General features: G+C 51.2%; 7 protein-coding genes across 7 annotated transcripts; 2 read left to right on the top strand and 5 right to left on the bottom strand.

Moving 5' to 3' along the window:
• Positions 1 to 508: 508 nt before the first annotated feature.
• Positions 509 to 2807, top strand: NDC80 (kinetochore-associated Ndc80 complex subunit NDC80; the record flags this gene model as incomplete). The annotated part of the gene is made up of 2 exons (XM_041682913.1): positions 509 to 553; positions 615 to 2807. 2 exons carry the CDS (start codon positions 509 to 511, stop codon positions 2805 to 2807), a joined length of 2238 nt encoding a protein of 745 aa, XP_041547226.1.
• A 615-nt stretch (positions 2808 to 3422) lies between these two features.
• Positions 3423 to 6557, bottom strand: AKAW2_70341S (uncharacterized protein; the record flags this gene model as incomplete). Its single annotated transcript, XM_041682912.1, has 1 exon — positions 3423 to 6557. One exon carries the CDS (start codon positions 6555 to 6557, stop codon positions 3423 to 3425), a length of 3135 nt encoding a protein of 1044 aa, XP_041547225.1.
• A 745-nt stretch (positions 6558 to 7302) lies between these two features.
• On the bottom strand, positions 7303 to 10171 carry AKAW2_70340S (uncharacterized protein; the record flags this gene model as incomplete). Its single annotated transcript, XM_041682910.1, has 4 exons — positions 7303 to 8743; positions 8804 to 9519; positions 9597 to 9708; positions 9777 to 10171. 4 exons carry the CDS (start codon positions 10169 to 10171, stop codon positions 7303 to 7305), a joined length of 2664 nt encoding a protein of 887 aa, XP_041547224.1.
• A 1565-nt stretch (positions 10172 to 11736) lies between these two features.
• On the bottom strand, positions 11737 to 13382 carry AKAW2_70339S (uncharacterized protein; the record flags this gene model as incomplete). The annotated part of the gene is made up of 2 exons (XM_041682909.1): positions 11737 to 12868; positions 12943 to 13382. 2 exons carry the CDS (start codon positions 13380 to 13382, stop codon positions 11737 to 11739), a joined length of 1572 nt encoding a protein of 523 aa, XP_041547223.1.
• Positions 13383 to 17956: 4574 nt separating this feature from the next.
• Positions 17957 to 19049, bottom strand: AKAW2_70338S (uncharacterized protein; the record flags this gene model as incomplete). Its single annotated transcript, XM_041682908.1, has 2 exons — positions 17957 to 18854; positions 18943 to 19049. The coding sequence occupies 2 exons, from the start codon at positions 19047 to 19049 to the stop codon at positions 17957 to 17959; spliced, it is 1005 nt and encodes a 334-aa protein (XP_041547222.1).
• Positions 19050 to 19335: 286 nt separating this feature from the next.
• Positions 19336 to 20808, top strand: AKAW2_70337A (NAD(P)/FAD-dependent oxidoreductase; the record flags this gene model as incomplete). The annotated part of the gene is made up of 3 exons (XM_041682907.1): positions 19336 to 19384; positions 19464 to 20448; positions 20517 to 20808. The coding sequence occupies 3 exons, from the start codon at positions 19336 to 19338 to the stop codon at positions 20806 to 20808; spliced, it is 1326 nt and encodes a 441-aa protein (XP_041547221.1).
• Positions 20809 to 22505: 1697 nt separating this feature from the next.
• SPT15 (TATA-box-binding protein) lies at positions 22506 to 23504 on the bottom strand (the record flags this gene model as incomplete). Its single annotated transcript, XM_041682906.1, has 3 exons — positions 22506 to 22997; positions 23075 to 23162; positions 23236 to 23504. The coding sequence occupies 3 exons, from the start codon at positions 23502 to 23504 to the stop codon at positions 22506 to 22508; spliced, it is 849 nt and encodes a 282-aa protein (XP_041547220.1).
• Between the last annotated feature and the right edge of the window lie 2155 nt (positions 23505 to 25659).

The following is a 25659-nucleotide window of genomic DNA, read 5'->3' as shown; positions in this document are numbered from 1 at the left end:
GGTTATTCTTAGCGAGGAGAAGTGTTGGGGGAAGGATCCGAGAGAAAGGGACGATGAGGAGAAGGGAAGAAGAGAGACACAGGATGAGGAGGCGATGGAGCGGCCCTTCCCAAATCAGATGGACCTCGGAAGTAGCGCTGGTAATTTACGTGGTTCTGGTTTCGTACCGCGGCGGAGATTCCCGTGACTTTCCCCAGAGTCTCGTGATAGCGCCTGGCCCAATCCGGCAGTTGTTCCCTGGACTTCACCGCCTACTTTGTTGGGACGAAAGAAAGTGGCATGTCTTGTTTACTTTGATTATTATGATTATTGCTGCCCGCTCGGTTGCTACTGCCATCCACAACTCTCCCGCCTCCTATTGCGCCTCCGTCGCCAACTTGGTGTCGCGCCTCTTCTGGATATATCGATTTTGGTACAAATTGCATACCCTTTGCAAACCAGCCGTTTTTCAAGAGTTTGCGCTTGCTAGGGTTGTGATTCCGCCGCAGTCGCGGCTTTTTCCGTCATCATGTCGCAGGATACAGGATTGTTCAGCATCAGGCGCCCCCGCGAGGTATGTACCTTGCTTCCTTCAGGCCTGCCCCTCTTGTATAATACTAATATAGCTGTCTCAGTCTATGGCGATGGGTAGCCAAAATTACTCTGCTCTTCCGCAACCTTCCTCGGCCTTGAAGCGCACCAGCTCAATCGGATACCAGAACCCTCCTTTCACGTCTCAGCACACGCGTATGTCGCTTCTCAACTCCGCCAGTCGTCCTCAACAGCCCAACTTCCAGCGGTCCTCTTCAGGTGGAGGCTTTGGTGCCGATGCCGGTCTCTCATCAGTCAGACGCTCCGTCTCCAGTAACATGTTCCATGGCCCTAGTGTCGGGCGCCCAAGCTTTGCTCCCGGCCCGATGTCGTCGCAAAGCACAGCAGGATCGCAAGGATTGCAACGAAGGAGTAGTGTATTCTCACGACCATCCGTGGGTGGCGCCATGGGTCACCATTCTTTCTTTACTCAAGTTCCGTCAGTTGCTGGTGTTCCCAGAGACCCACGGCCGCTCAGGGATAGGTCTTTCCAAGCTCGCATTGGACAAGAGCTGTTGGAATACTTGACGCATAACAATTTTGAGCTCGAAATGAAGCATTCACTGGGGCAGAATACCTTACGCTCTCCTACACAAAAAGATTTCAACTACATTTTCCAGTGGCTGTATCATCGCATTGATCCTGGATACAAATTTCAGAAGAGCATGGACGCGGAGGTTCCACCCATTCTCAAGCAACTACGTTATCCCTACGAAAAGGGTATCACCAAGTCGCAGATTGCGGCTGTGGGAGGCCAGAACTGGCCGACATTCCTCGGTATGCTGCACTGGCTTATGCAACTGGCCCAGATGATGGACAGATATCTGCTTGGAGAATATGATGAAGCGTGCGCAGAGATGGGAGTCGATGTGTCCGGTGACCGGATTATCTTCCGTTTCCTGACAAGTGCCTACCATGATTGGCTGCAAGGCGGGGAAGATGAGGATGACGCAACAGCAGAGAAGAGACTGGTCCCTCACGTTGAGATGATGGCCCAGGAGTTTGAGAGAGGAAATGAGAAATACGTTCAAGAGATGGAATCTTTGGAAGCCGAAAACCGAGCGCTACGTGACCAGATCGAAGAGATGGAGAAGAATGCTCCGGATATGGCCAAGTTGGACAAGCATTTCAGGATTCTGGAGGACGACAAGAGGAAGTTTGAGGACTACAACCAGAATGTCCAGGGCAAGATCGAGAAATATGAGACCCGCATCAAATTCTTAGACGACGAGCTCAAAAAGACGGAAGATGACCTGCAAGCCGCCGAAGAGGAGCGGGCTGGGCTTCAGGCCAGTGTTGACCAACAAGGCCTGACAATCCAGGATATCGACCGCATGAACACAGAACGTGAACGCCTGCAGAGAAATCTTGACGATACGGTCAACCGACTGGAAGAAACCCACGCGCGGGTCATGGCAAAGGAGGCCGAGGCTAGTAGGAAACTCGAAGATTTGGAGGAAATCGTCAAAGTCTACAACACGCTCGGATACCAGAATAGCTTGATTCCTTCGTCAGCTGTCAATGCCAAGGGCGAAGATTACGAACTTAGTCTCAACGTCAACGAGAGCAATTTCTCCGCTTCTCAGGTCGGTGGTCTAGCGAACCGAATCTCAACCGATGGAGATCGCCTATTGGCGGACCCGTTCACCGGTTATCACCCAGCACATTTGCTCAACCTCGATCTCCGCGGAATCGTGCGCAGCAATCTGCAGGCCCTCCGGAAGGAGATCAACGAGCGCCGGAAGCGTGCCATTGATGATGACTTGGAAAGACGCAATCTCCTGGACAACATCAAGGAAGCAATGGACGAGAAGCGAAGCGAGGTTGAGGCTCTGGAGCACAAGGCACGTGCCGCTGAAGAGGAATTCGAGCGGCTCAAGGAGGTCACCACCACGCAGAAGCTCGCGTCGGATGCACAGATTGAGAAGATGGAGAAGGAGCTGGCCAAGATGCGAGCCACGTTGGGCGAAAGCGTTCAATTGATGGAGCAGCGCGAGATGAATACGAACATTGAGTATGAGCAGTTGACTCTCCGCGCTAACGCGTTGAGAGAGGAGCTGCACACCAATGTGGAAAGCATGCTGAACGATGTCATCCGCTTCAAGGTCCATGTCCAAAAGGGCTTGGAAGACTACGAGAGCTTCGTTGTCGACGAGGTCGAGCAGGAATTGGGTGGTGACATGCAGTATGCAGATGAGGACGTTGAGATGGGAGTTGACGAGGAGGAGGAGCTCTAAATGATATTTCTGTGTATTCTGTGCCACGATGACGGTTCGAGTATGATGATTGATGATTTCGGGAAGCTCTGGAGTCGCAGTGTCATAAACATTTGTTCATTCTGCTGATATCGTTGTCTACTACTGGGGCGCTATTGGGAGCTAGCTGGTTGGGATTATATGTTATGGGTATTTTGGGATGTTCGGTTGTGGTTTCTATGTTGTTTATGATACCTTTGATGTTCAAATGCGCCATTAGTGTTGATAATTGCTAGAAGTGGGTGTACATACCATGCCTTATACAGCTGTCTCATAATGCTCCCAATCTCTAGTGCAAACTAGTTCAGAGGGAGGGATATTTTCATCTATCCCAACAACTAACTGTAACTGAAGTAGTCCATATTGCTACCACATACGATCAACAGTAGATATTTATTTGAAAAAGCACAGCAATGCTTTATTGAATAGGGTAATATGATACAGTAAGCTATTATCGCTCATCTATAAACAACCCATGCATATATATCTCCCAAAACCAAAATAATACATAGTACACAGTACATAACCCCCCCAAAGGACACACACATACAGACAGATCAATCATGGTATAAACACCCCCCTACCCAAATGCTCAAATCAAACAGCCACAGCCACAGCATCTACCTTCTCCTTCTCCTTCTCCTTCCTCTCCATCTCCCTCCTCAACTTGCCCCCCTCCCTCCGTCTCCTATACACAATCCCCCCAACCTCGCGATTAATCTCATGTCTCCGCATCCCAAAGGCCTCGAACCTCTTGATACAGAAATCCAGAACCTCTTCGGCAGGATTATTCTTCACCACCCCATTCTGCTTCTCGCTATCAAACTGATGAAACTCCGCCACAGCAGCCTGCGCAATAATCCTCACCGTCATGGGATTCGGCATCGTGGCTTTCTCCCTGGCTCGCTTGAAGTACTTGGCATCGAAGTGCGGATCGCCCTTGGCCGGGTTCCGCTCCTTGCCGAGATAGAATCTCTCGATACCTCCTTCCTGGAGACGGCGCGAGGTGGGGGACTTCGTGTCGAGACACCATTTGTCGTAGAAGCGTTGGCCGGCGGCGCTGCCGCGGGTGTCGACTATTGCGGAGAGGAGGGTGTGGAAGGCTGTTGTGGGGATGTAGGGAATGGCGTTGCGGGAGGGATTGTTGGTGGTGGTGGTGGTGGTGGGTTTGTTGTGGGGGAGGGAGTTGGAGAGGGAGGCGGCGAGGTCGTGGAGGGTGCCTGGGATGGAGAGGAAGATGTTGTGGAGGCCGGAGATGGCGCGTTCTTGGAAGCGGGAGGTGGCGATGTGGGTGGGTTCGTTGTAGACCCCCGTGAGGAGGCGTGAGAGGAGGTCCTTGGCGCGGGTGAGGGAGGTGGTGGTTTCTTGGAGGGTTGAGGGGTCAGGGGGTGGTTGTTGTCGGTAGATGGTGTGCTCGAGACGGATGATCTCTGCGGCGAGCGCGGTGGCGTTGCTCTGGCCCCAGGATTTGGCGCGGTAGTCGCGGAGGTATTCGAAAAGTTTGGTGACTGCGTCCCATTGGTGTAGGGCGATGCGGGAGTTGAGGAGTGCGCGGAGGGTGTTGGAGGAGAGAGGTTGGGAGAGGGATTGGACGACTGCGTCGCAGAGGGCAGCGTTCCGGGTTGCTGTAGCGTAGCGGATAATGGACGGAGCTAGGGCTTGGTCGCCGTAAGAGCGGGGAGGGACTGGGGGGCCATCGATGTCGTCGGAATAAAAGAGCCAGTTACCGAATGTGAAGGCGCGCGATACGGTGATTAGGTCGATCAGCTCGGCCAGGGTGACGCTGGACAGTTGCGGCATGGATGATTCGAAGGGTTCGGCGGAATTCAAATCGTCAAGGTCGAGGGTAGGGAGGACGACGCCAGGTCGATCAACGCGCGAAGAGAAGAATTCGTCGATGCGCTGCATCTTGCTGCTGTCAACGATGGCTTGCAGCCAGGAGAATGCGTTCAGGGCGTCACCGCAGAAACGCTTCGACGAATAGAACCGGATGTTGTACTCAATCAGACCGACCAAGGCAGCTGTGTCATCGTATAGCTGTGACCGACTCATTCGCGTCAACGCATCTTCATTGATGTGGTGGAGGTCGGTATCCCAGGGCGGAACGACACACGGCGTAATCCTGAGGAAGTCTTCAAATATCCGGGGGTCGGCTTCCGGTTTGAGGCCTCCTGATTCCACAACCCGCACGGTGAACCAGTTCGATGTTCTGCGCGTGGGCAGTAACTTGCCGTCGTCCGTTGACGGAGCAATCGCGAACTTGAGACTGGAAGCATAGCGCAAGAGGGCGCTCGGCGACATACCTCTGAAACCAAGGCCTAGATATACCTGATTGGGAAGGCTATCCAACAAGGCCGCGGCCACTTCAGTACTCATGGTTCGCTTTCCGAGCCCGTGGAAAGGCGTCGGATTATGCCGCTTTCGCAGCATCGTAGAGCGCTCCTGGTGGCCGGGCTGTCGCCAAGTCTCTTCCTGGTCGACTTTAGTCTGCCAGACCGACCCAGAGTCATCGAGTAAGGGCTTCCAGCTCTGAAACTTCCAGGCCTGATCTCCTGCCTTGCTTGTCATTCGATCAATTAGCCATACTCCCTCCTCGATGTGACCATGTTCGACACAGCACCAGAGGATAAACTCCAGCCAAATCTCCGGCCCAAGCTCACGAACCCCCATTTTGAACGGAAGATAAGGCGAATCCTCGCCAGCAGCAGCCGCTTTAGCAGCAACCTCCGCTTCATGAACCAGCCACGCAGCGTCAGACAGGACACTCATGATATGACTGGAAAGCAGATGCATTCCCGGAGGTCGGAAGGTAGCTTGATAACTATCCGGCGGGACGTACTTATACACCCTATCGGAGATAGCATCAGAGTGGTGCAGCCGAGCTAGAATCTGGAATACATGAGACATAGCCAGCTTCGACTCGTTAGGCGAAGCATCAGCAGCCTCCAGCACGATAGACCCTAAGCTCTGCCACACCTCAGCCATAAATCGTTTCGAATGGTCATCCGCATACGGCCGCTCCGTAAAAGCATCCAAGCTCGTCATACCCGACACCGGCAGGGCGTTCGAAGCCGCCTGCGGTATTTTCGGAGCCTGCGACTCAGACCTATCCGTCAGCTCATCCAGCGAGAGCCCCTGTCCCAGACCCCAATCATAGCTAGACAAAGGTCTAGAAGGTATCGTGACCTCCTTAAGAGAGTCCGCAGCATCAAGCAAACGATTAATCAAGAACTGCACAGCGGGCCAATTATTCAACCGAAAACCAACATACGCCAGCAAATCAATCTTCCCGGAATCCCGCGCATGCAACAGTAGATTAGCCAATTCAATCGTCTGCGCAAAATAAACTGCTGTGTCGGTCCGAACCACATCGTCATCCGAAACATCGTTAATGTTTGTATGACCACCGTCGCTATCTCTCCGCAACGAAGATGGCAGGTACTGATCCAGCCTTGCGATCCAAGCCTCCGGATTACTCTGATCTGGTCCTGCGATAGGACATCTCTTCTTTTCCACCCTAACATAGTCTTGCAACAATTGGCGATTGATCGGAGGACCGGCCCCGACGGAGAATTGGCGACTCCATTGTCGTCGCCTATCGGGGAAAGGTCCCCGGCTTGCGGACGCGAGTGTGTGTCGGGGGACGAGACGACGGAGGATCGAAGGGTGGAGGACGGAGGAAGATCCGCGGTCCAGGCACGGCAGACGAGCTGGACTCAGGCACCTTTTCATGACACGACGGAGGAGGTAGCGGAGGAGACCTGCGGGCGGAGGAAATCCAAATCTCGATGTGACCGTCGGACGGACGTTCTGTGGCGCATGTCTAATCGTTGAGATGGGTCGGCATTCCTCGGGCTGAGCGGACAAGGCGTAGGCCTGGCGATAACGGGCGACTTTGAGGGGAGCTGTTGGAGGGAAGCGAAAGCTTTGGATGCTTTTCGTCGCCGCCGAAGAGAAAAGCTTCGCCGGGGAAATTCATCCTGCTGAGTCAGCGTCTTGCGGTCAGCCAATCAGAGCATTGCATATTCATATCATGGTCTAGATCGATGGATGGGATTTATTACATAGATATGATGAGGTCCATTGTATTTCAGTGCACAATAAACTATCATCCTATAAAAAGCCAATCAGACCCTAAAGCTCCGGTCACCTCTACCCCATCTCGTGTATCGTTGCAGTAGCCACCAGTTCCAGCCTGTATCATCCCAATCTATCCCTCACCCTTTAAAACACCAGTCGCCCTGCGTGACATCGCTGACGTAGATAGAAATACATGTAATGTAGACATACTTCAATAGAATAAAGAAAATAAAGAAGAAGAAGAAGAAGAATAAAAGACTTGAGAGTCAATCCCAATAGACAAGAGGTATAGAGCATCGCTCGCTCGCACGAAATGGGATATGACAACGATCATAAGGCGCGAAATAACCACAACGAATGGCAAGGTTGCGCTCTCCAAGCAAACAACCAAAGACACTCACGCTTCACCCCATGGCTCCTCGTCGTTAGAGGAAGGGAAGAATGAGCGGATGAATTCCCCGCTGATCGGATCGTACGGGAAATACGAGTCCCCAGGACCGGAGTTCAACTCCGAATTCGTGGACAACGGGTTGGAGGCTGGCATCGCCAAGCCCTGGAAAGCCTGGTCGATCTGAGCGAACAAAATGTTGGGTTGCTGATTCATCTGAAGAGGAGCTGAGGATGAATTGTTCATATTCGATGCCGCAGGGTTGTAGAAGGTTGGTCCCGCCTGTATGGATTGTTCCGGCTGGTTCGAATAGCCAGGTTGTGTACCCTTGAGCGCCTGGCTCTGATCCTGGGCCTGAGGCTGAGCCTCAAAGCCACACGCGGGCAAGTCACTAATGTCGTAGCTCATACCTGCAGCGATCTGCCGAAGGCTGCCATAACATAACTCCCATGCACGCCGAGATGCGAGACTGTTCTCAGACATGGCGAAGAGCCAGCGAATGGCTTTTTTGGCGGCGTGTAGGAAATTTACCTCCTCATCTGGCATATGAATACTGCCGAAAGACAACTCCAACAGCAGCACGGTCGTTGCCTGCATAAGATAGTGCAGAATGCACCACCACGGGCAAATATCGTAGAGACGAACAGCGTCAGGCACATCAGGGATCAAGTCGAGCATCTTTCGGGCAGAGTCTAGTGATATCACCGCCATCTCATGGCTGAAGGTCTCCTTCTTGTTAGACGCCGTCTGTCGTGCGTCACGGCGACATAAACACGGTCGTCCTAACGTAATTCGCGCGCTGTAGTAGTGGAAGGCGAGGAAGAGCTTGCCACGCAAGGTATCTGCTGGCTGGTCTTCCCGTCGAGTGAAATCATAGGACTCATGGAGATTGGCGTACCACACGTCAGTGCGGGCTCGCAGCTCACCAATGCGGTTCTCAATGTGGCCCCATGGAATGGAAACACAATCCAGTGAGTACACACGGTTAACAATCTCCTGCGAAATAACTGCAAGGTCGACGTAGTACAGGAATCCAAGAGCACTTGAGGGCGGAAGGCTTCTCAGCCATGCGGGATCGCGCGGTTTATCTGTCGTCTGAGCATTTCGACCCCCTTTGGGATTAGATGGCATTTGCCGCACAGAGATGCAGGCGAGGGCCGTATCAATGTACTCCTGGCGTAGTTCGGGCTCGTTCAAAAGCTTGGTCGCTGCGGCTTCCACCAATTGATCTTCTTCAAAGGGGAGAGGGAACGGTGTAGTACAGATACCGTCAGTAATGGTTGTAGCTCGGCCAGTCATAATGCCCAGCATGTGCTCAAACGTGTATAGACACCACCACACCCGATAGCGTGCCTCCTTGGATATGTTGGCCGTTCCTTCGCTGGAGTTCTTCATGTTCAATCCGAGAGTGACTGCGGAGCGAACAGCCAAAGCAGCAATTCTCCAAGCCCTATCAAGTGTCAGGTTAGGACAGAGACATTCGGCAAAACGATTCTCTGGAGCTGCTTACCTGTTGATCTGGTCCGATGCAAGTAGATAATAGGCAATCAAACCTTCAACCTGCACCTGCTGGAGATCAGGGTGACTAAAAAGCACGTCGCCGTTCATGCTCAAGATCCGAGCTCGCGTCAGATACACCAGATGGTCATTCTCATCACCCCGCCACGGGGCCCGCGTAAGATGGGCATGCTTGGCGGAAATGGCAAATATCATGTTCAGGATAGCCAACCACTTGTCTCCTGGCCGTGCAGCGCTCTCGAAGAACGTTTTGTATTGCGCCCGAAAGAGGGTCCGGCTGATGATAGGATAAAATGGGTGGACCGTATCGAGGTAGTCTTCGAAGAGTTTATCTGCCACCTTGCGTGGCGGCATCCAGTACACATGCACAGGCCCTGGCACAGAGATATCCATGTCGTCTAGATGGTAGTTGACGGAGTGAATGGCAAACTCGCCCTCATGTTCAACCTCGTAGGGGCCTGGCAGTCTGCGAGCACGATGCTCGGCCTCCATGCGCACCCGCTGCATCCAAGTGACTTCAGAGTTCTTTCCCATATAACCAGTGGCTCTAGAACTCGGAGTGCGGTTCACATCTTCCTCAACCCGATCGATCGCATCCAAAGATCCGATGGACGAAGGAGAAGTCACCTCATCTTCGTTGTCTTCGTCCTGGGGTGTCACCGAACTGGACTGAGTGCCTTCACCGCTACCGCTGCCGTTATAGGAGTGCTGGCCGGGGTTAGTGACTTCGCGGGACTAGCAGAGACATTCGTTTCGTCGAGCGTCAAGATCGGGATATCTCTAACCTTTTCCAACACCGTCCTAATACGCTCCGCAGCCCGACCATCGACAATAGTACCAAGATCTCGCAGTAAGTTCTCATAGTCCGTAACCCTCACAGCAAGTTTATCCAATTCCCTAGAAACGTCAGTATCAATTCCCCACCTCAATACCAAGAAACAACAAAACACACACAACCAACATACCCTTTCGTCCGCTCCCGCCAAGAGATCGGATACCGACAACTTATCCTCAACTCCTTGCACTGTCGACACACGGGCGTATCACCACTACATTTCGTCTTCCGTTGCCTGCACGACTCACACGCCAGCGGGACACGTCTGGTATATCGCGGGGCTGCAGCCGAACGCTGTCGAGGGATGGCGACTTTGCTGCTCCCCGTGGACAGAAGCTGTTTCTTCTCGGCATGCGCGGGACGGGTGGCCAATCTGGGTTTCTGAGGGTTATGCGACGAGGTGCCCGGAAGAGCCGGCGGATGCGCGGTAGGCACGACAATAGATGGACCATCGGTATGAGGACGAAGGGGGATATCGCCCTGCGACAGGCCCTCGTCAGTCTGGGAAAACCCAGGCGTCTCCATGGTCTTTCTCTCCAACGATAGATGGTTCCTGGAGGGGCAACGCCACAGCACACCAGTCGAATCGCCGAGAGAATTAACAGCCGGTCACGTGGTATTTCTTGGGTCGGGAAAAGATTCTTTGGATGGAGAATTGGCTGGATATATTTTGCGATTTAGGAGACGATGAACCACACCGGTCAATACTTCAGGCGGACGTATGAGAAAGATCCAGTCAAGGTTTGAAGCATGATGTCGCGCGGGGACGGAGTGCGAACCGGGCTTCTAAACCGGGATCAAGGACCAGAAGACCAGGCGCAATGTCAAGGTCGCAAATGAATCGATGAATGTCGGAAGATGTTCGATGTGCCCTGGAGAGGATAGGAATGCAGGGAAGCACGAAAATTGGGGGGAGGAGGGGGGGTAAGTCTGGAACCAAAAGTGCAGGGGGATTCGGGATGAAGAGGGGCGTGCGGCGGGATAAGAACTACTATCGTATCCTACTTCTACTACGAAGTACTCGATACGACCGGCCGGCCACTCGAGACCATTGCATTGGAACAAAGTACTTTGTCCCCTTCCACTGCGCACCAACCAACCAGAACCTTCCAAATTCATCCACCGCCTACATGACTAAGAGTAGTAACATGACGTCATGGAAGTCCAGTGCCTTCTAGTGCCTGAGGTATCCACTCATCCCAGCCTCTCTCTCTCTTTCTTGACACAGGATACTTCTGCCATGGTGCTACATCTCTTCTCATAGGTCGGGCGTTTTCACTCCCTGCAACAACCGCTACTTTGGCATGTCTCGTTCCTGCAGTCACGCCAAATGGCCCCCCACATGCCAGGAAGGATCCGGTCATCCACATTCCCCAGGGCGCGGGAGGCCGTGCGTCTATCAGGCACAGCAGACGTTCAGGGTAGATATCTACTCACTATGATGAAAGGGCATACGAGGATGAAGGAGCTACTACTTCAACTTCAAAGCAGAGAGTGAACAGGCACATGGTTCTCGTCAGATCTAACCCTTGCGGGGAATTTTTGGATTCAAAGGCCACAGGCGCTAAGCATACATAGTCAGACATCAAGCATATCCCCAGTGTTTTTCTTTCTCCCTGGTCCTTTCCTTCCTTCGGCCGTATTCATCATCACCTGCTTCGGGCTTCATCTCTCCTTGCCCATCATTTGAGAAGAACTTGCAAATTCAAACCCCCAGAAAACGATCAATCAGATACATCACGGCCAGCCAGGGGATATAATAAAAAAATCAAGACGGTCAGAGTGAGAAAAGGGTAAAGAGTATATATGTACAGGCGCAGCAGGCGCGAGAGCCTCACCGGAGATGGCGGGGTCAAAACAAGATGCAGCAAGGTTGCGAAACGGGCATTAAACAAATAGAAGCTGTACAAGATTAGGTCAAACGGAGTATCAAGGTGGTGTAGGTGGGTAGCCGGCTCAACAGGCCGGCTACAGCGGGAGTGGAGATGGAAGGAGTTTGTTTGGTTTTCGACTCCCCGAGAAAGAAACACACGATCCAAAACGCCTCTAGTCTATCGATTGGTGGATGAGAAGTGCCGCGACGACGACGTTCAGATTTCCCCGAACATCTCGTCCAGCTCATCGACTTCCACGGTCTCGGGACTCTGCAGCTCTCGCCACGAATCAAAGACCATCTCGACATCCTGGCTGGCAAAGGCACTGGCTCCCAATGGCAGTTTGTCATCCTGCTCATTGAGATCGGACATTTTCATGTCCAGATCGGGAAGCCCACTGTTCAGCATGTCGATGGAACGCTTGAGCGCCGATACCGGGGGGACGGTCAGGTCCTCCGGGAGGCTGATCTGAGGGGTGCGTCCGATGGTTTCGGGTTGCGTCTCGCCATCCAGCCCGTCATCAGAAGCCACGCTCGTGCCAGACGAGATGGATGAGGCCACAGATGTGAGGGACGGGGAGGGAGATGTGCCGAAGAGGGTGGCGACAGCAGCGTCATCGAGATCCTGCTGCTGCTGGAGATGATCTTGCAGAGGGGACTGCTGCTGGTATGCGTTGTGCGAGAAGTAGTCGCCATCCTGGTCGTCCGACATGCGATCACCGCTAATGGAGGAGAGAGGGCTGTCCTCCACGGAATCGGAAATGCTCATGGCGCCATCGTGCAACTCGCTCAGACCTTCCGAAAGAGCAGAAAAGCCACCTCCCGGAATCTGAAGCTGGTCTCCTTTTTGTTCCGAGGCCCGCTCACGGACGGCGCTGGCAGTTTGTGTGAACTCCTTCTCATCTCCTTCCAACGGCGGGGAGGCAGCACGGTTCGAGTGCATCAACCGCGCATGGTGGTGATCGTTGAAGTCGGTGCCAGATCTTGACGCACCACCGGGGCCATTACGACCGTCCAAGTCGATGGACTCTTCCTCGAAGTCAGGCGAGGACAAGTCGACCTCCGGACTGGGACTGAGGCGAGACCGCTCCCGCGCCATCGCGTCTTCCTCGTCTAGATCAGCGCTGGAGACACTGGGAGTGATATCCTTGCCCTCTACACCGGGGATGATGACATCGTCCGAGTTCTCTGGAAGAGGCTGACGGGGTAATGTCGTCAAGTAGTAGTACACTTTGCGCGGGTGAATAGGGACCAGTTCTTTTGCCAAAGGACAGGGCGCCAGAGCAGTCCACGGGCGCTTCATGTAGGCACTTAACCGAGAAGATAGAAGGGCTGCAGGGTTTGCAGAGCTATAAGTAGAAAATAACCCGTTAGTATGGCCAGCGACATAGAAGAAGATGAAGATCAAAAGAGGGGTACGTACTTTGCGACATTCTCATTCAATGCGATAAGAACGGCAGCCAACTCCTTCACCAAATGAGGACGATTTCCAGTCTTTTCCAACTGCTCAATCACACCAACCACAATGTCATCATTGATCCCCTCGGTGTCGATCTTAGTCGCGACAGTACCATCGGTGGGCGATGGCGGTGGCGTATGTTCCAAAGGACCGCGCCGCCCACTCTGACGTAGAGGAGCGGCGGATTCCTTGCCATCGGGAGTGCGCGCAGAGGAAGACGAGGAAGGCTCGGGAGATAGAGAGTATGCCGAGTCGTGCGACCTCTTCACTTTCTTGGAGGGAGGGAGCTGATCATCGGTCGCGTGAGGCGATTTCGTGGCGGAGGGAGAGCGGCGAGATGTATTAGGGAGGTGAATTCCCAAGGAGGGGAGCGACAACGACTTGCGACGTGTATTATAAGGCATAGTTGCGTAGTCGGGAAAAAAGAAGGAAGGGAAGGAAGGTGGTCAAAAGGTGTAGTAGGGGTACAGTGGAAATAGGAGAACGATAGGCGATAATGGAAGTAGTAGTAGTAAAGTAGTATACCGATAACCACACAAAACACGAGGGAGGAACAATACAGTATAGAAACAGGGAAATAAAAGTAGCACTAAGAGTAGCAAGATAATAGTCTAATAACACACACAGAGAGACACAGATAAACAGACAGATAGAGAGACAAGAACAATAGGATAGAAAGGGAGATGGTGAGAAAGATTTGGGGGGAAAGGGGAAAGTAGGGTAAATGTTACAGGAAATATGGTGCACAGGGGGGGGATGAGGGAGGGAGGGAGGATGGATGAATGGATGGATGGGAAGGGAATGGGAGAGTTAGGGAAGGATGGGCGGCGGCGGTGGTGATGATGATGAGATGCCGACCGGCTGCACGGGAAGATGGGGACAGGACAGAGAGGCAGAGAGAGCAATGGAAAGGCGAGGGAATGGGAATGGAATAATCACCGGAACGATCGTTGGCCAGTTAGAGACCGGCCGTACTTACCGTCGGAACAGGAAGCAGCAACGATGGTAATCGAAATAGTAATGGAAATAACAATAGGAAGGCACGAAGCCTGAGGAATCCGTTCCGTGAGGTGGATATGTTCAAGTTGGGATAAGTTTGGATGTGATGGTTTCCACCTTTCGAAAAGAAAAATTTTTTTTTTTTTTCCTCTTCTCTCTTTTGCGCCCCGGGTGAAAATTAAAATGGGCAAAAACGGGTGGATGTTTTAGGGTGGCGATTATTGGTCCGACGCACGATGGGGGGTGTGAATTTTATTGGGGATTTCCAGGAATGCCGGGATGGGAACTGGAACTGGTGTGCCCCCCTCCGATTCCCTCCATTAAAATGAAAAATGAGAAGAAAAAATAAAAAATAAAATAAAAATTCAAATTTGAAGATGTGTCTTGTTTTTGTTATTCCATTCTAGGGGATTGTTATCGCTGCTTTTGGATCTATCTCTTTTCTTCTTGAGCAACCCCCCACAGTCGGAAGATTGAATACAATCTACTAAGAAGAGACTAGAGGATGTACACATCTACACCGCTTTATCCCAATTCCCTATTCTCAAAGGAAAGAAAGAAAAAAACGTCCGTGTGTCGCGACCAAAGCAACCCAAGCACACAAAAGAGCGTCAACTGGACACACACACTGGGAAGGAGACCGGCCGAGGGCGAAAGATGGGCGAGAAGCGAAACTAAAACACGGCCGATGGACTGAAGGGGCAAAAAGTACGGTGGAACCAACCATGTGTCTATGACGACCAGAATGAAAGCCCGCGATGGTGATTGGTGGAGGAGACCGTGATCAACTGAGGTTCTGCATGGACTCCATGATGGAGTATGCTCCGTGGAGTCAATCCAAGGGAGGGCGAATCGGGTAGCTACTGCTGGCTAACCTGCAGCTCACTAGAGCGCCTTGGGACCTGGTTGCTGCGCAGAAATTTTTCTGATAGATAGACAGAAACAAACAAGCCCTGCTCGAACATCCCTAACCCGCGATCAAGGCGACCGACCTACTTACTGACTTACTACTTCCAGCCCAGTTTCTTGAACTTCCGGACTAAAACTCGGAGTGGTTGTTTATTTGTTTTCTTTTTCTCACCGACAAATTCCGCGAAAATCGGACCATTTTTTGGGACTGTCGGATTTGATGTTTCTTCTTATTTTTTTCCCTAGCCTCTAACAAGTAAGAAGTCTTCTGCTCGGTCGTTTTGTCTAAAAACTACGGGGCAACACTTCAAACTACAATGGTATATACTGTGTCCCTCCCACTGACGGCAAAACGGCGGCAACCACCTACGGGTAGATGCATCATAGCTTTAACATCTTCCATGGTACTCATCAGCCTAGCTTGAAGGAATGCTTTGGTCCATGACAAGTGGGTGTGAAGTGCGTTGGCCATGGGAGCCTAGTGCTGGGACTCGAAAAGCAGGACCAAACCTTGGGACAGAAAAAAAAGGGACACACACCACCACCGAAAAAAGAAAAAAATGAAAGGAAGGGAAAAAGCACTACACACAAGAGCCTTACACTAGCGCATAGCGCTGCTGCAGGCGCTAGCCTTCCAAGTTACTTGACTTATGCACTAACTTCGTAGGAGAAATGGAGGCAGGCAAAAACGCAACGAATCACGGTGTACACAGTAGCTCCACCTACAACCGCGGTCCCAAGGATAATCGTTCCTAGCGTCGCCGTTTGGAGCCTATGGCGAATCAGATCGGCGAGAGTGGAGTAGATGCCGGGTCGTCTAGAAGATTGGAAGAGGACCCAATCGGATGGATGAGAGGTCGCGCTAAGACCAGAGCTGCACAAAGGGCACAGCGCGCTCCTTTCTGCATGGAACCCGGGCCTCGCCACTCCTAGTCTTGGCTGGGGGGAAGCCTGTGGATTTGGGATACCGCGACGAGGCTGTCATGCATATTGCTGTGCACTGCAGTAGCAGGGGGAGCTGGCCAGTCTCTTGTAGATAGATAGTGGTTGATAGGACAGAATATACCTATGGCCTCATCTCTGCGATGTGTGTGTGTGCACACACAGACACACACAGTAAATATTATCTGCCTCTCCTACTGTAGATCGGGAAAATGAGCGATGTATCACATCTCAGCAAGGGATCACCAACCTTATGCGACAGGTGGACGATTCACCAATCATCTGAGTCACCATCACCAACGAATAACTATGAATCATTCCAGGTCTCATCTTCATACTCCATCGTTAGTTACCTGTCTGTTGCCTAGGAGGAGAATGTTATCCATTATTGTTTCCAAGTATGTTCTCGACGGAGTAACAATAAATAATGCAGACAAGACAATGGGTTGGTTAGTTAGTTCACAGCCACTCTCCACCCTCCACTTTCTCTCTCCACCATGCATTCATCATTGTACGTATGCAATTGTCATAGTTCCTGCAGTCCAGGGAATGCAATGCAGATGGACGGGAAGAGGATGGATAGAGACGGAGAGGTGGGAGAGTGGGTAGGTAGAGTGGAAGGGGAAGTCGTACAACTCACATGCTGCAATGTATGTATGTATGTATGTACTTTATCTCCACTCTCTCTTCCGTGGCGGGCAGCATCTGCAGCTGGAATACAGACAGACAGGCTGGGAATTGAAGTTGTGTATCGTCATCGGCAGCACATCATCATCCCACCTCTTCAGCTTTTGTCGGTGCACAGATCGTCAGGATTTCATGCACGGTACTCTTGGTGATGGGTCTGTCCCACTATTCAGCTCTCGTATTCAAAGCACTGATGTGTCTATTTACTATCTATGTAAATAAAATAAAGGTATATGAGTAACTAAATGGCAAGTAAGCGTCAGCCGGAGTATATCACTCCTGAATTCTAAATGCTATACTCCGTAGATAGTAGTAGTAGTAGTAGTAGTAGTAGTAGTAGTAGTAGTAGTAGTAGTAAGTAGTCTAGATCAGGGCTCTCGAAACCCTGACCACTCAGTGACTACTACTATCTACTACTAACTCTCCGTACCTTTCAACGCAAAGTAAAATAACCCTCACCCCAATAATAGATAGACCGCATGTTCCCCCTCCCTCCCACTTCCTCCCTACATCTAAAGCATGTACCTAAACCACTCCCAAACTTCAATATATCCATCAATACCTGCACAACACCGTCACAAACAAACAAACAAACAGAGATATATTCTCCGCACCTCCTACTACGTATACAGATAAACTTTATCCTACATACACATACACATACAATACTTACATTAATGATAGATAATATATACACTGTATCCTGTGAGGGAGACCTACATACCTACATACAGGTAGCATCCCAGCCTAGCCTACATGTAGTTTAGTCCACGCCAACACATCTATGTTTACCCCGCAGACGCAGATCCAGAGCATCATCGTAATCACAACGCCATCTTGACTTCATTCTCGACGATCTAATGCTTCTATCGTTCTCAGATGATCGGGTCAAACCTTGGTTTTGATGGATTTTCTTGACACCGGTCCTGGTTTTGCATTGTTGGCCCGGTGATGTGTTCGCGTCGCGTGACTGGGAAAATGGGGTGGGATACTATGGTGTTGGTTGTTGAGTAGCAGGTTAGAGTTGGGTATTAGGAATATTTTAGTATAATCTGGGGAGTATGGTATAAATGAGACTGGGGTTAGAATAGTGGTTTGATGTTTCAGTTACTATAGTACCTTGGTTGGAGTAGAAGTATATTTATTCATGTTTCTAGTATACAAGAATGTCACTGGTTAGGTTAAGTACTATGATCATAAGTATTATGTTTACCTCATTATTCAATATTTATTTACTTTAGTTAAGCTACAAGATACAGCTTTGGCTAAGGTGAATAGTAGCGAGTAGATACTACGCAAGTCATCTTCACATTGTGATCCAAATAGTCTTATTATATAGTCACAACTATAAACCCCGCTATGCATATTTACAAATACATCCAATCATCCAAGTCTATCAAAATCCCTAGTTAGTAATATACAAGTAACATCCTCTATACCATCACTTCTCCCTCCTCGCCGGCCGCAAGACATACTTCCACGTCGTCCCAAAATGCCAGCGCTTCTCTTCCACCACCTCCAACCCACTATCCCGCACAATCTTCCCGATATCCCGATTCCACCAACACCCATGTCTATCCGCATGCGCCGACGCCAAATTATCCAAGATCCGATTGAGCCAATCATAATGCGACCGCCCGTGCTCCAACAACAAGATCTCACCCTTGTTCGGCTCAACAACCGTCCCCAGATGGCGCAACGTGCCCACCGGATCTGGCATCGAACAAAGCCCCATGGTCTGCACCACCGTATCATAATAGCCCTCGTCACCCTTCCGTGACGGATCAACCGGACGCCTAGACACACCTGCCGCATCCTGCACCTCGAAGTTCACCGGCACCTCATGCTCCGGGAATTGTTTCGCGAACTTGGCCTTCGTAATCTCCACCATCTCCGGACTCAGATCCACAAACGTGACGGACCGGCATCCATGCACACCGACACGCCCCTTGTTATCGAGTCCCCTCCGCTGTCCGAGCTCATAATACTGGAGGTTTCGACCCGTACCGCAGCTGACTTCGAGGACATCGCCGCGTGCGCGACTGATCAGGTCTGCGCGCTTGGAGCCCATGCGCATGACTTTCTCGGACATTTCGACGTCTGCGTCGAAGGTGCGTGCGGTGTGATTGTAACGGTCGGAGACATCGTGGGGGACGGAGAGAGATTGCGATTGGGTGACTTCGCGACGATAGGAGGCGTAGAGGTAGCCGATGTAGGTGCTGAGAGCGAGGGCGCTGACGCCGAAGATGGTCATGATTCTGGGGGATACGGGGGCGGACGGAGGTGTAGAAGGGGGGTCCTTGAGGTGTTGGTTGGCACGTTTAGGTAGGGTTTTGGGTCTGCATATCACAATAAGTCAGTAGGCGTGAGCTGGATTTGTTGCTGACGGAAAGCGACATGGGCAATGCGGAGTTCGTTAAGACTAACCCGGTGCCATCTGCTACTGGGAATCGAGGCGCTGGCTTGGAAGCAGAAGCAGAAGCAGGCAACTTGGCCTTCTTCAGCGCTGCTCGCCCGACTCGTGGTGCACTCATGGTTGCGGCGACTGGAGTGATATGGAATAAGGTGCGGAGGTGGGAGGGAAAGATGGAGAAGTTGGAGAAACTCAAAGATCGGACACCGACCGCCAAGACAATCAGGCACGAGCTTGTTCAATTTCATTTGCCAATGCGCCGTTATCGCTGCATCTCCGAATCATACCACCAATTATATAGTCTCTTTTCCCCCCTCATCTGTTGAGAGTCGACCTCCTCTCAATTATACTCCGTTCAGATTCTCGCCTTCTCTCTTATCATTATATCTTGTTCCTCCACCCGCAACATGACTCTCCCCGCCAACATTCTTATTGTCGGCGGAGGGGTCTTCGGCCGTAAGTCGCACCACACACACACCGCACCCATTCTTTCCCCCGACATTCCAGCATGAGCCAAGTTGCTCATTCAATCCAGTATCTACTGCGCTCTCCCTCTCGCACCGTCATCCCAACTCTCAGATTACCCTCCTGGAAGCCTCCCCAATAATCCCCAACCCGCACGGCTCATCCGTCGACTCCTCCCGTATTGTTCGTGCCGACTACTCCCAACCTCACTACGCCAAACTCGCCGCCGAAGCCCTTGATCTCTGGCGCAACACCGAGTGGGGTAAAGAAGGCCGATACACCCAGAACGGTCTTCTCCTGGTCTATCCCCCCGGTAGTACCAATGCCCGCGACTACGCCAACAAGAGCTACGAAAACGTCAAGCAAATCCCCGGCCAGGATGTCGAACTCCTCCCCACTCGTGAGGAGGTCGCGCGAGTCGCCCCGGCCTACGGAGTGAACCGCAGCGTTGCAGGTGGCTACGTGAACTGGGGCTCAGGCTGGTCCGACGCCGAAGCGGGTGTCCGGTACACCAAGCAGCGTCTGGACCAGGAAGGAAAGGTCATCTTTAAGACTGGCGACGTGAGCAGTCTCCGATACATCAACGACAAGACCAACAGAGTCACTGGCGTCAACCTTGCCGACGGATCATCCCTGACAGCCGACCTTGTCGTCCTCGCAACAGGAGCCTGGACCGCCAAGCTCGTCGATCTACGCGGTCGAACCGTCCAGACCGGTCAAGCAATCGCATACATTCGCATCTCGGACGAAGAACAGAAGCGTTTCGAGCATATGCCTACGATTCTCAACTTCGCGACGGGCATCTTCATCATCCCGCCGCGCAACAACATGCTCAAGATTGCCCGACATGCTTACGGTTACGTTAATCCTGTCCAGGTCCCGGTTCCTGGCACCACCCAGGAAGAGGGACAGAACATGCAAGTCAGTCTGCCAGAGAAGGGAGTGCCTATTCCTGCCGAAGGCGAAAAGGCATTCCGGGAAGCTTTGAAGGAGTTGATTCCCTCCTTTGCGGACCGGCCATTCGCTGAGACTCGCGTTTGCTGGTACACTGATACGTGAGTGCCCACTCCCCTTCAGTTATCCACTTGGTTGAATTCCTGGCTAATATATACCTTTGGCACAGCCCCAACGGCGACTTCATCATAACATACCACCCCGACCATCCTGGCCTCTTCCTCGCTACGGGCGGCAGCGGCCACGGATACAAGTTCCTCCCCGTGCTGGGCGACAAGATCGTCGACGCACTGGAAGGTAAGCTGGATCCTGCGCTGCAGGACTTGTGGAAGTGGCCCGCGGCAGTGTCGGAGAGTCAATTCGATGGAACCGAGGATGGCAGTCGTTCCGGACCGAAGGGGTTGCGGTTGATGGACGAGTTGTTGAAGACGAGAAAGGCGAAGAGGGGTAGCTTGTTGTGAGGAAACAAAGATAGGGGTATATAGATTAGAGTTTGCTGTTGGTAGACTTAACTAGACTGTATATATTGATCGTGTAAATATGCAGTAAAAAGTATGTGTGTATGTATGGAGGTTGGGAACATACCATGTGCAATTGAATTGGTTTGATGAGATGGAGAATATTCCAGGAGGGAAAGAGAGAGAAAGATACATCACAGTCGAATTGTGATACAAGCTCACATCAAGGCAGAGAGTCGTTGCATTAGCAGGACCTTCTAGTATAACTTTTAACCATGGAAGGAAGCGACTTGAATTCGTATTCAACTATACTCCCTCCGTCCCTTAAAATCCGTTGGCAATCTTGCGAAATAGCAAGGTATCCAGTGAAGTCTAAGTTCCCCTTCACCAAATACATTCAGCACAGCCTAACCATCTACTTCACATAAATATCTATCTGCTCTCCCACACCTTGTGCAAGGGTTTCCAGCCAAATTACCAAATATCTGCACCAAAGCTTTCTCACAAGTGCACCGATATACAAGAGTTAAAAATCTATTCTACTCTTCTAGTCCGAATTAGATTTTCATCGTTCTATCTGATGTGTGTGTGTGTATGTTAGTCACACTCATATGTAGACGGACAGACAAGGACATGAGTACTACACCAAATTAGAGCAGTTCTTCATTTGGAAAAAAGCATGGCCGACGTGACCTGGCCTCAAAAGACACACAAAGTACGTACTACTTAACGTCCAGACAGGTTCTAGTTGCATGACAATAACGTACCACCCACTGTTTCAGGAAGAACAGGGGGGGGGGGTTGGAGATAATAACCCCGAAGCACGGGGAAATTAAATTCATGCAAGGGTCCGTCCGTTCGCAGGAGTTATCTCATCTATCAGGTACACACTTTAATAAGACACACAGCCAAGACTAATTAAACTATAAACTACTACAAGCTACTACATAGTTTTAAGATTAATGTCCGACACACTGACGTTCTACATCATATGACACTGGTTCAGACAAGGGATATGCGCATGCATGTCTCGAGTTCATTTTCTACCTATAAGAGGAATAAGGAAATAGTTAAGAATAATTATGCCACTATTTGGAACCTGGGCACGCGCGCCCATCCTTCATTCTCCCAGTGTGTATTTCATCCACTTCCGTAGCAGAGCGTAGCGATCTAGAACAATAAACAGGAAAGATTTTTTTGGGTGCTTGAGCTTGAGTTAACCCTCCGAATCAATAGCAAGCAAGTCCTCGGAGGTCCGAACCACCTCGAGCGATGACCAAAGCCATACACATCGAGGATCACTGCCAATAGGCAAAGAACAGAAAACCAATAATTAGAAGGAGGCAACCATTCGACCAGCGCACAGTACCGCCCCCTTGAATCTGCGGTGTGCGACTATCTAAGATGGTGAGACACTTTGTTTGTTGAAACAGGAAGGAAAAAAAAAAAAGGGACAATAGAGACCAATCGCTCGAACGCCGTACAGATGCTAGCATGAAAATCGTGATGTGCAAAGGTGTAGAAGAGAGAAAAATCGGAACAGCAAAAAAAGCATCAGCCGTGCTGGGTTGAAGCGCGTTGTCCGTTCATAGTACAACCTCGCGGGCCAGTGCAAGGGGAAAAGCCAAGTGTTAATACAAGTTGATGAAGATGGGAAGGACGAGGTGGTCGAGATCTTCCTGAGAAAAGGCGATGCCCTTTTAGACTTTACGGAAATCTTTACAGCTGGTTAGCACGATGTCCACTTCAAATCCGAAGTGAGGAGAGCAATGCATACCCGAAAGCACAGGATAGATCAGTTCGAACGCCTGGTAGATCTCCTCACGGACCTTAGCACCAGTGAGGACGATCTTTCCACTGACGAAGATAAGCAGCACGATCTTAGGCTTCATCATGCGGTAGATAAGACCGGGGAACAACTCAGGTTCGTAGGAACTGAAGTTGTGATGGCGACTGGCCAAACCCTCCAGGCGGATGGGGAACTTGATATCGCAAGAACCCACGATGTTCTGGATCTTGAAATCCGTGAACTTGGCATTGAAACCAAGCTTCTGAATGATACGTGCGTATTTTCTGGAAGCCAGCTTGGAGTCATCCTCCGACTTGGCACCAGTAACCACCATCTTGCCGGAGGCGAAGATCAAAGCGGTCGTCTTCGGCTCTCGGATACGCATGATCACGGCCGCGAAACGCTATTGGAAGAAAAAAGAACAGTTCAGCCACACTATGCCCTGACATATCAAGCACAGGGAGGTGTGGAAAGTAATACCTTAGGGTTGTACTCCGCATTTCTTGCGTGGAGAGCGATCGTTTTCAAATCCAGACGACAGTCAAGGTTGACCGTCGCGACAATGTTTCTTCAAAGAAAAAGAGAGATCATTGTTCAGTAATCTGGTGACCCAGAAATAGAGACAGCAAGAGTATACTCACTGCAACGTAGGCACAATGCCACTTCCCGGAGTGTTGGCACCGGGGGTCGCAGCTGGAGTTGCGGGCGCCACCCCGTTGCCATTAGCGGCATTTCCTCCCTGCTGCTGACCGTTCATCATCCCATTCGCACCCTGAGCCATCGCCATGTTTCCGTCTTTATCGGAAGGCGGAGTCAAATCGCCGGCACCACCGGGGAAGGACAGAGAGGCGGGGGAAGTGAAGGCCCGGGCCTGCTGCGCGGTAGAAGGATGGGTCGTAAGAGAATCCATCGCGACGTGAGTAGTGGAGTACTCGAGCCGTAAACCAGCCGACGCTGAGAGTAGATAGAAAAGCTTTTTGCAGATAGCAGTCTGTGTAGACGCAGAGCTCAAAGTCAGTCAAGAGAGGACAGACAAGGTGAGTGACAGATGGAGATGACGCTCAGAGAGACTCAAGAGCGACAGGCACCTGAGGTGTCTGCCAGGAAAGGCAAGACAAGTGAGGTCAAGACCAAGTGAAGAGAACAACGTACCCTTTGCGGGAGATGGACAAGTCAATGTCTCCCCTGCAGCAATACTGCTCTGGGATCCAAGCAATAAACCGTTTCGAAGACGAAACGGAATGAAGTCAAGGTGGAGTGCAGAGGTATGTGACAGGCGATGACAAAAAGCCGCCGTGGAGGAAGGAGGATAAGGTGGATGGGAAGGGAGGATAAGGCAGCGACCAGGGGACTAGAAAAGCACAGTCAAGTGTTTTCTAGGGGAGATTAACTCAAGAGCAGCAGCGTTCACAAACTTATGGATGGAAGTAAGTGAACAAGTGCAGAAGAGGAAGGGAGTGTGAGATGACAGAAAAAGCACGTTGTTTTTTTTTTGTGGTAGATGACACAACTTTTTTTTTTGAGAGGGGAGGTGCGTGTGTTTTGTTTGCTTTTCTTGGTTTTTGTATGAATTGGGAATGTCTATCTGCGATTTGGAGAGAGAGTGGCGAAGATGCACACCTGAGGCTGCAAACTTCCTGTTTCAGTAACTGGGACTGATAACGGTTTGGAGTTCAGAAGAAAAAAGAGAAAAAGGGAAGAAAAGAATTTTTCTTTCCCAATTTGATACTCTTTTTTTTCTTGGCTTCCCTAAAAAATCTTCTTCCCGGAAATGTGTTTAGATCCAGCAGGTTAATAGCAGAGATATAAACAGCTGATATCAGCAGTAATCTCTGCAAACCGTACGTGAGTGTGGAGAGAGTGTATAGGGAGGGGAGGGGAGGATGGCGGGCGGGAAGAGAGGACAGTATGGCTTTCCGGGCGGTGCCAAGACCAGGATCAAAAATTCCAAAGGCGACAGGAAAGTGGGAGGTTGGGCCTTTATATAGGCTGAGTCACAGCGCCCGGGCGCAGCTGGCGTCAGGGGGGGCTGGGCCCGGCGGCGGCGGCAAAAGCAGCGACGAGCGGTCGCTTTCACTCGCTTTCCACTCGCTTTCACCCATGGAAGTGGCCGCTCTGCCACTGCTCGCTGCGTGTTAGCGCCTCCACTAGCGGCTCTTGGGTGGCCAAGCGCCATTCCGTCATCTCTGGTTTGTTGATCGGCGACTCCACTCACCACACCTGCGTTCGTTCTCGTTGGCTGTCGCCCCCCTTACGCTGGGGTTGCAGGCCTGCAGCCACTCATCTCCCCAGCCAGTCCGCGTCGCTCCTGCAACTGATAACTCTGACCCACTTTCCAGTCCATCCATTCTTCAGTCTACCAATCATTCCGCCTTACTGTTCTCGGCTTTTTCCCCTTCACTCCTTCTTTTTTTCCTTTTTCATTTTTTTTTCTTCTTTTCTTTTGCCTTGCCGCTTTAGCGGTTGCCAACTGAACAAAAATTTCTTCGATCCCTTTCACTCTCTTCCTGATCTCTTTCTTCCGAGCCCCAAAAATACAGCCTTTGGGGAAGATTTTTTTTTGTTGGGCCCGATTCATCGATGATCATCAAGATGATTCCAAAACATTCTAACAGATCACTACTTACACTACACTATCACAGTCACAGCTAACCGCTGTTGATGAATCTCATTCTTGAGTCACAGTCTTCCTGTTTGTCCAAGAAAGTTGGACCAGTCGTGAGGTCGCTCATCCCGGTACGCGCCGGTCGCGTCGTCGGTCGCGTCATGGGGTTCATCCCGCGCGAGGCTGTTCTCGCCTCTCATTTGGCGTTTGATTTGCCGCTTTCCAGCCAAGTTCCATACCATAATAACATACCCCAGACAACTTTAGTAGATCTCAGGCAATTTCCTGCCTTTCGATCCACAAATCTTGCCCCCCTCCGATCGTAGCCTTGCGCTGCGGTCGGTGTTCATTCGATTTTAGTGCAGGGGACGGAAATAGCCTCGACAAGAGTTATAGGCTACTAACCACTTATCGCTTTCACGCGCAACTCAAATCTCAGCTTTTATGGGCAAACTTCCGC

This window comes from Aspergillus luchuensis, chromosome 7 (assembly GCF_016861625.1).
Source record: "Aspergillus luchuensis IFO 4308 DNA, chromosome 7, nearly complete sequence".
In the NCBI taxonomy this organism is placed as follows: domain Eukaryota; kingdom Fungi; phylum Ascomycota; class Eurotiomycetes; order Eurotiales; family Aspergillaceae; genus Aspergillus; species Aspergillus luchuensis.
The sequence above is the reverse complement of the archived record's forward strand: the minus strand, read 5'-3'. Positions and strand labels throughout refer to the sequence as shown.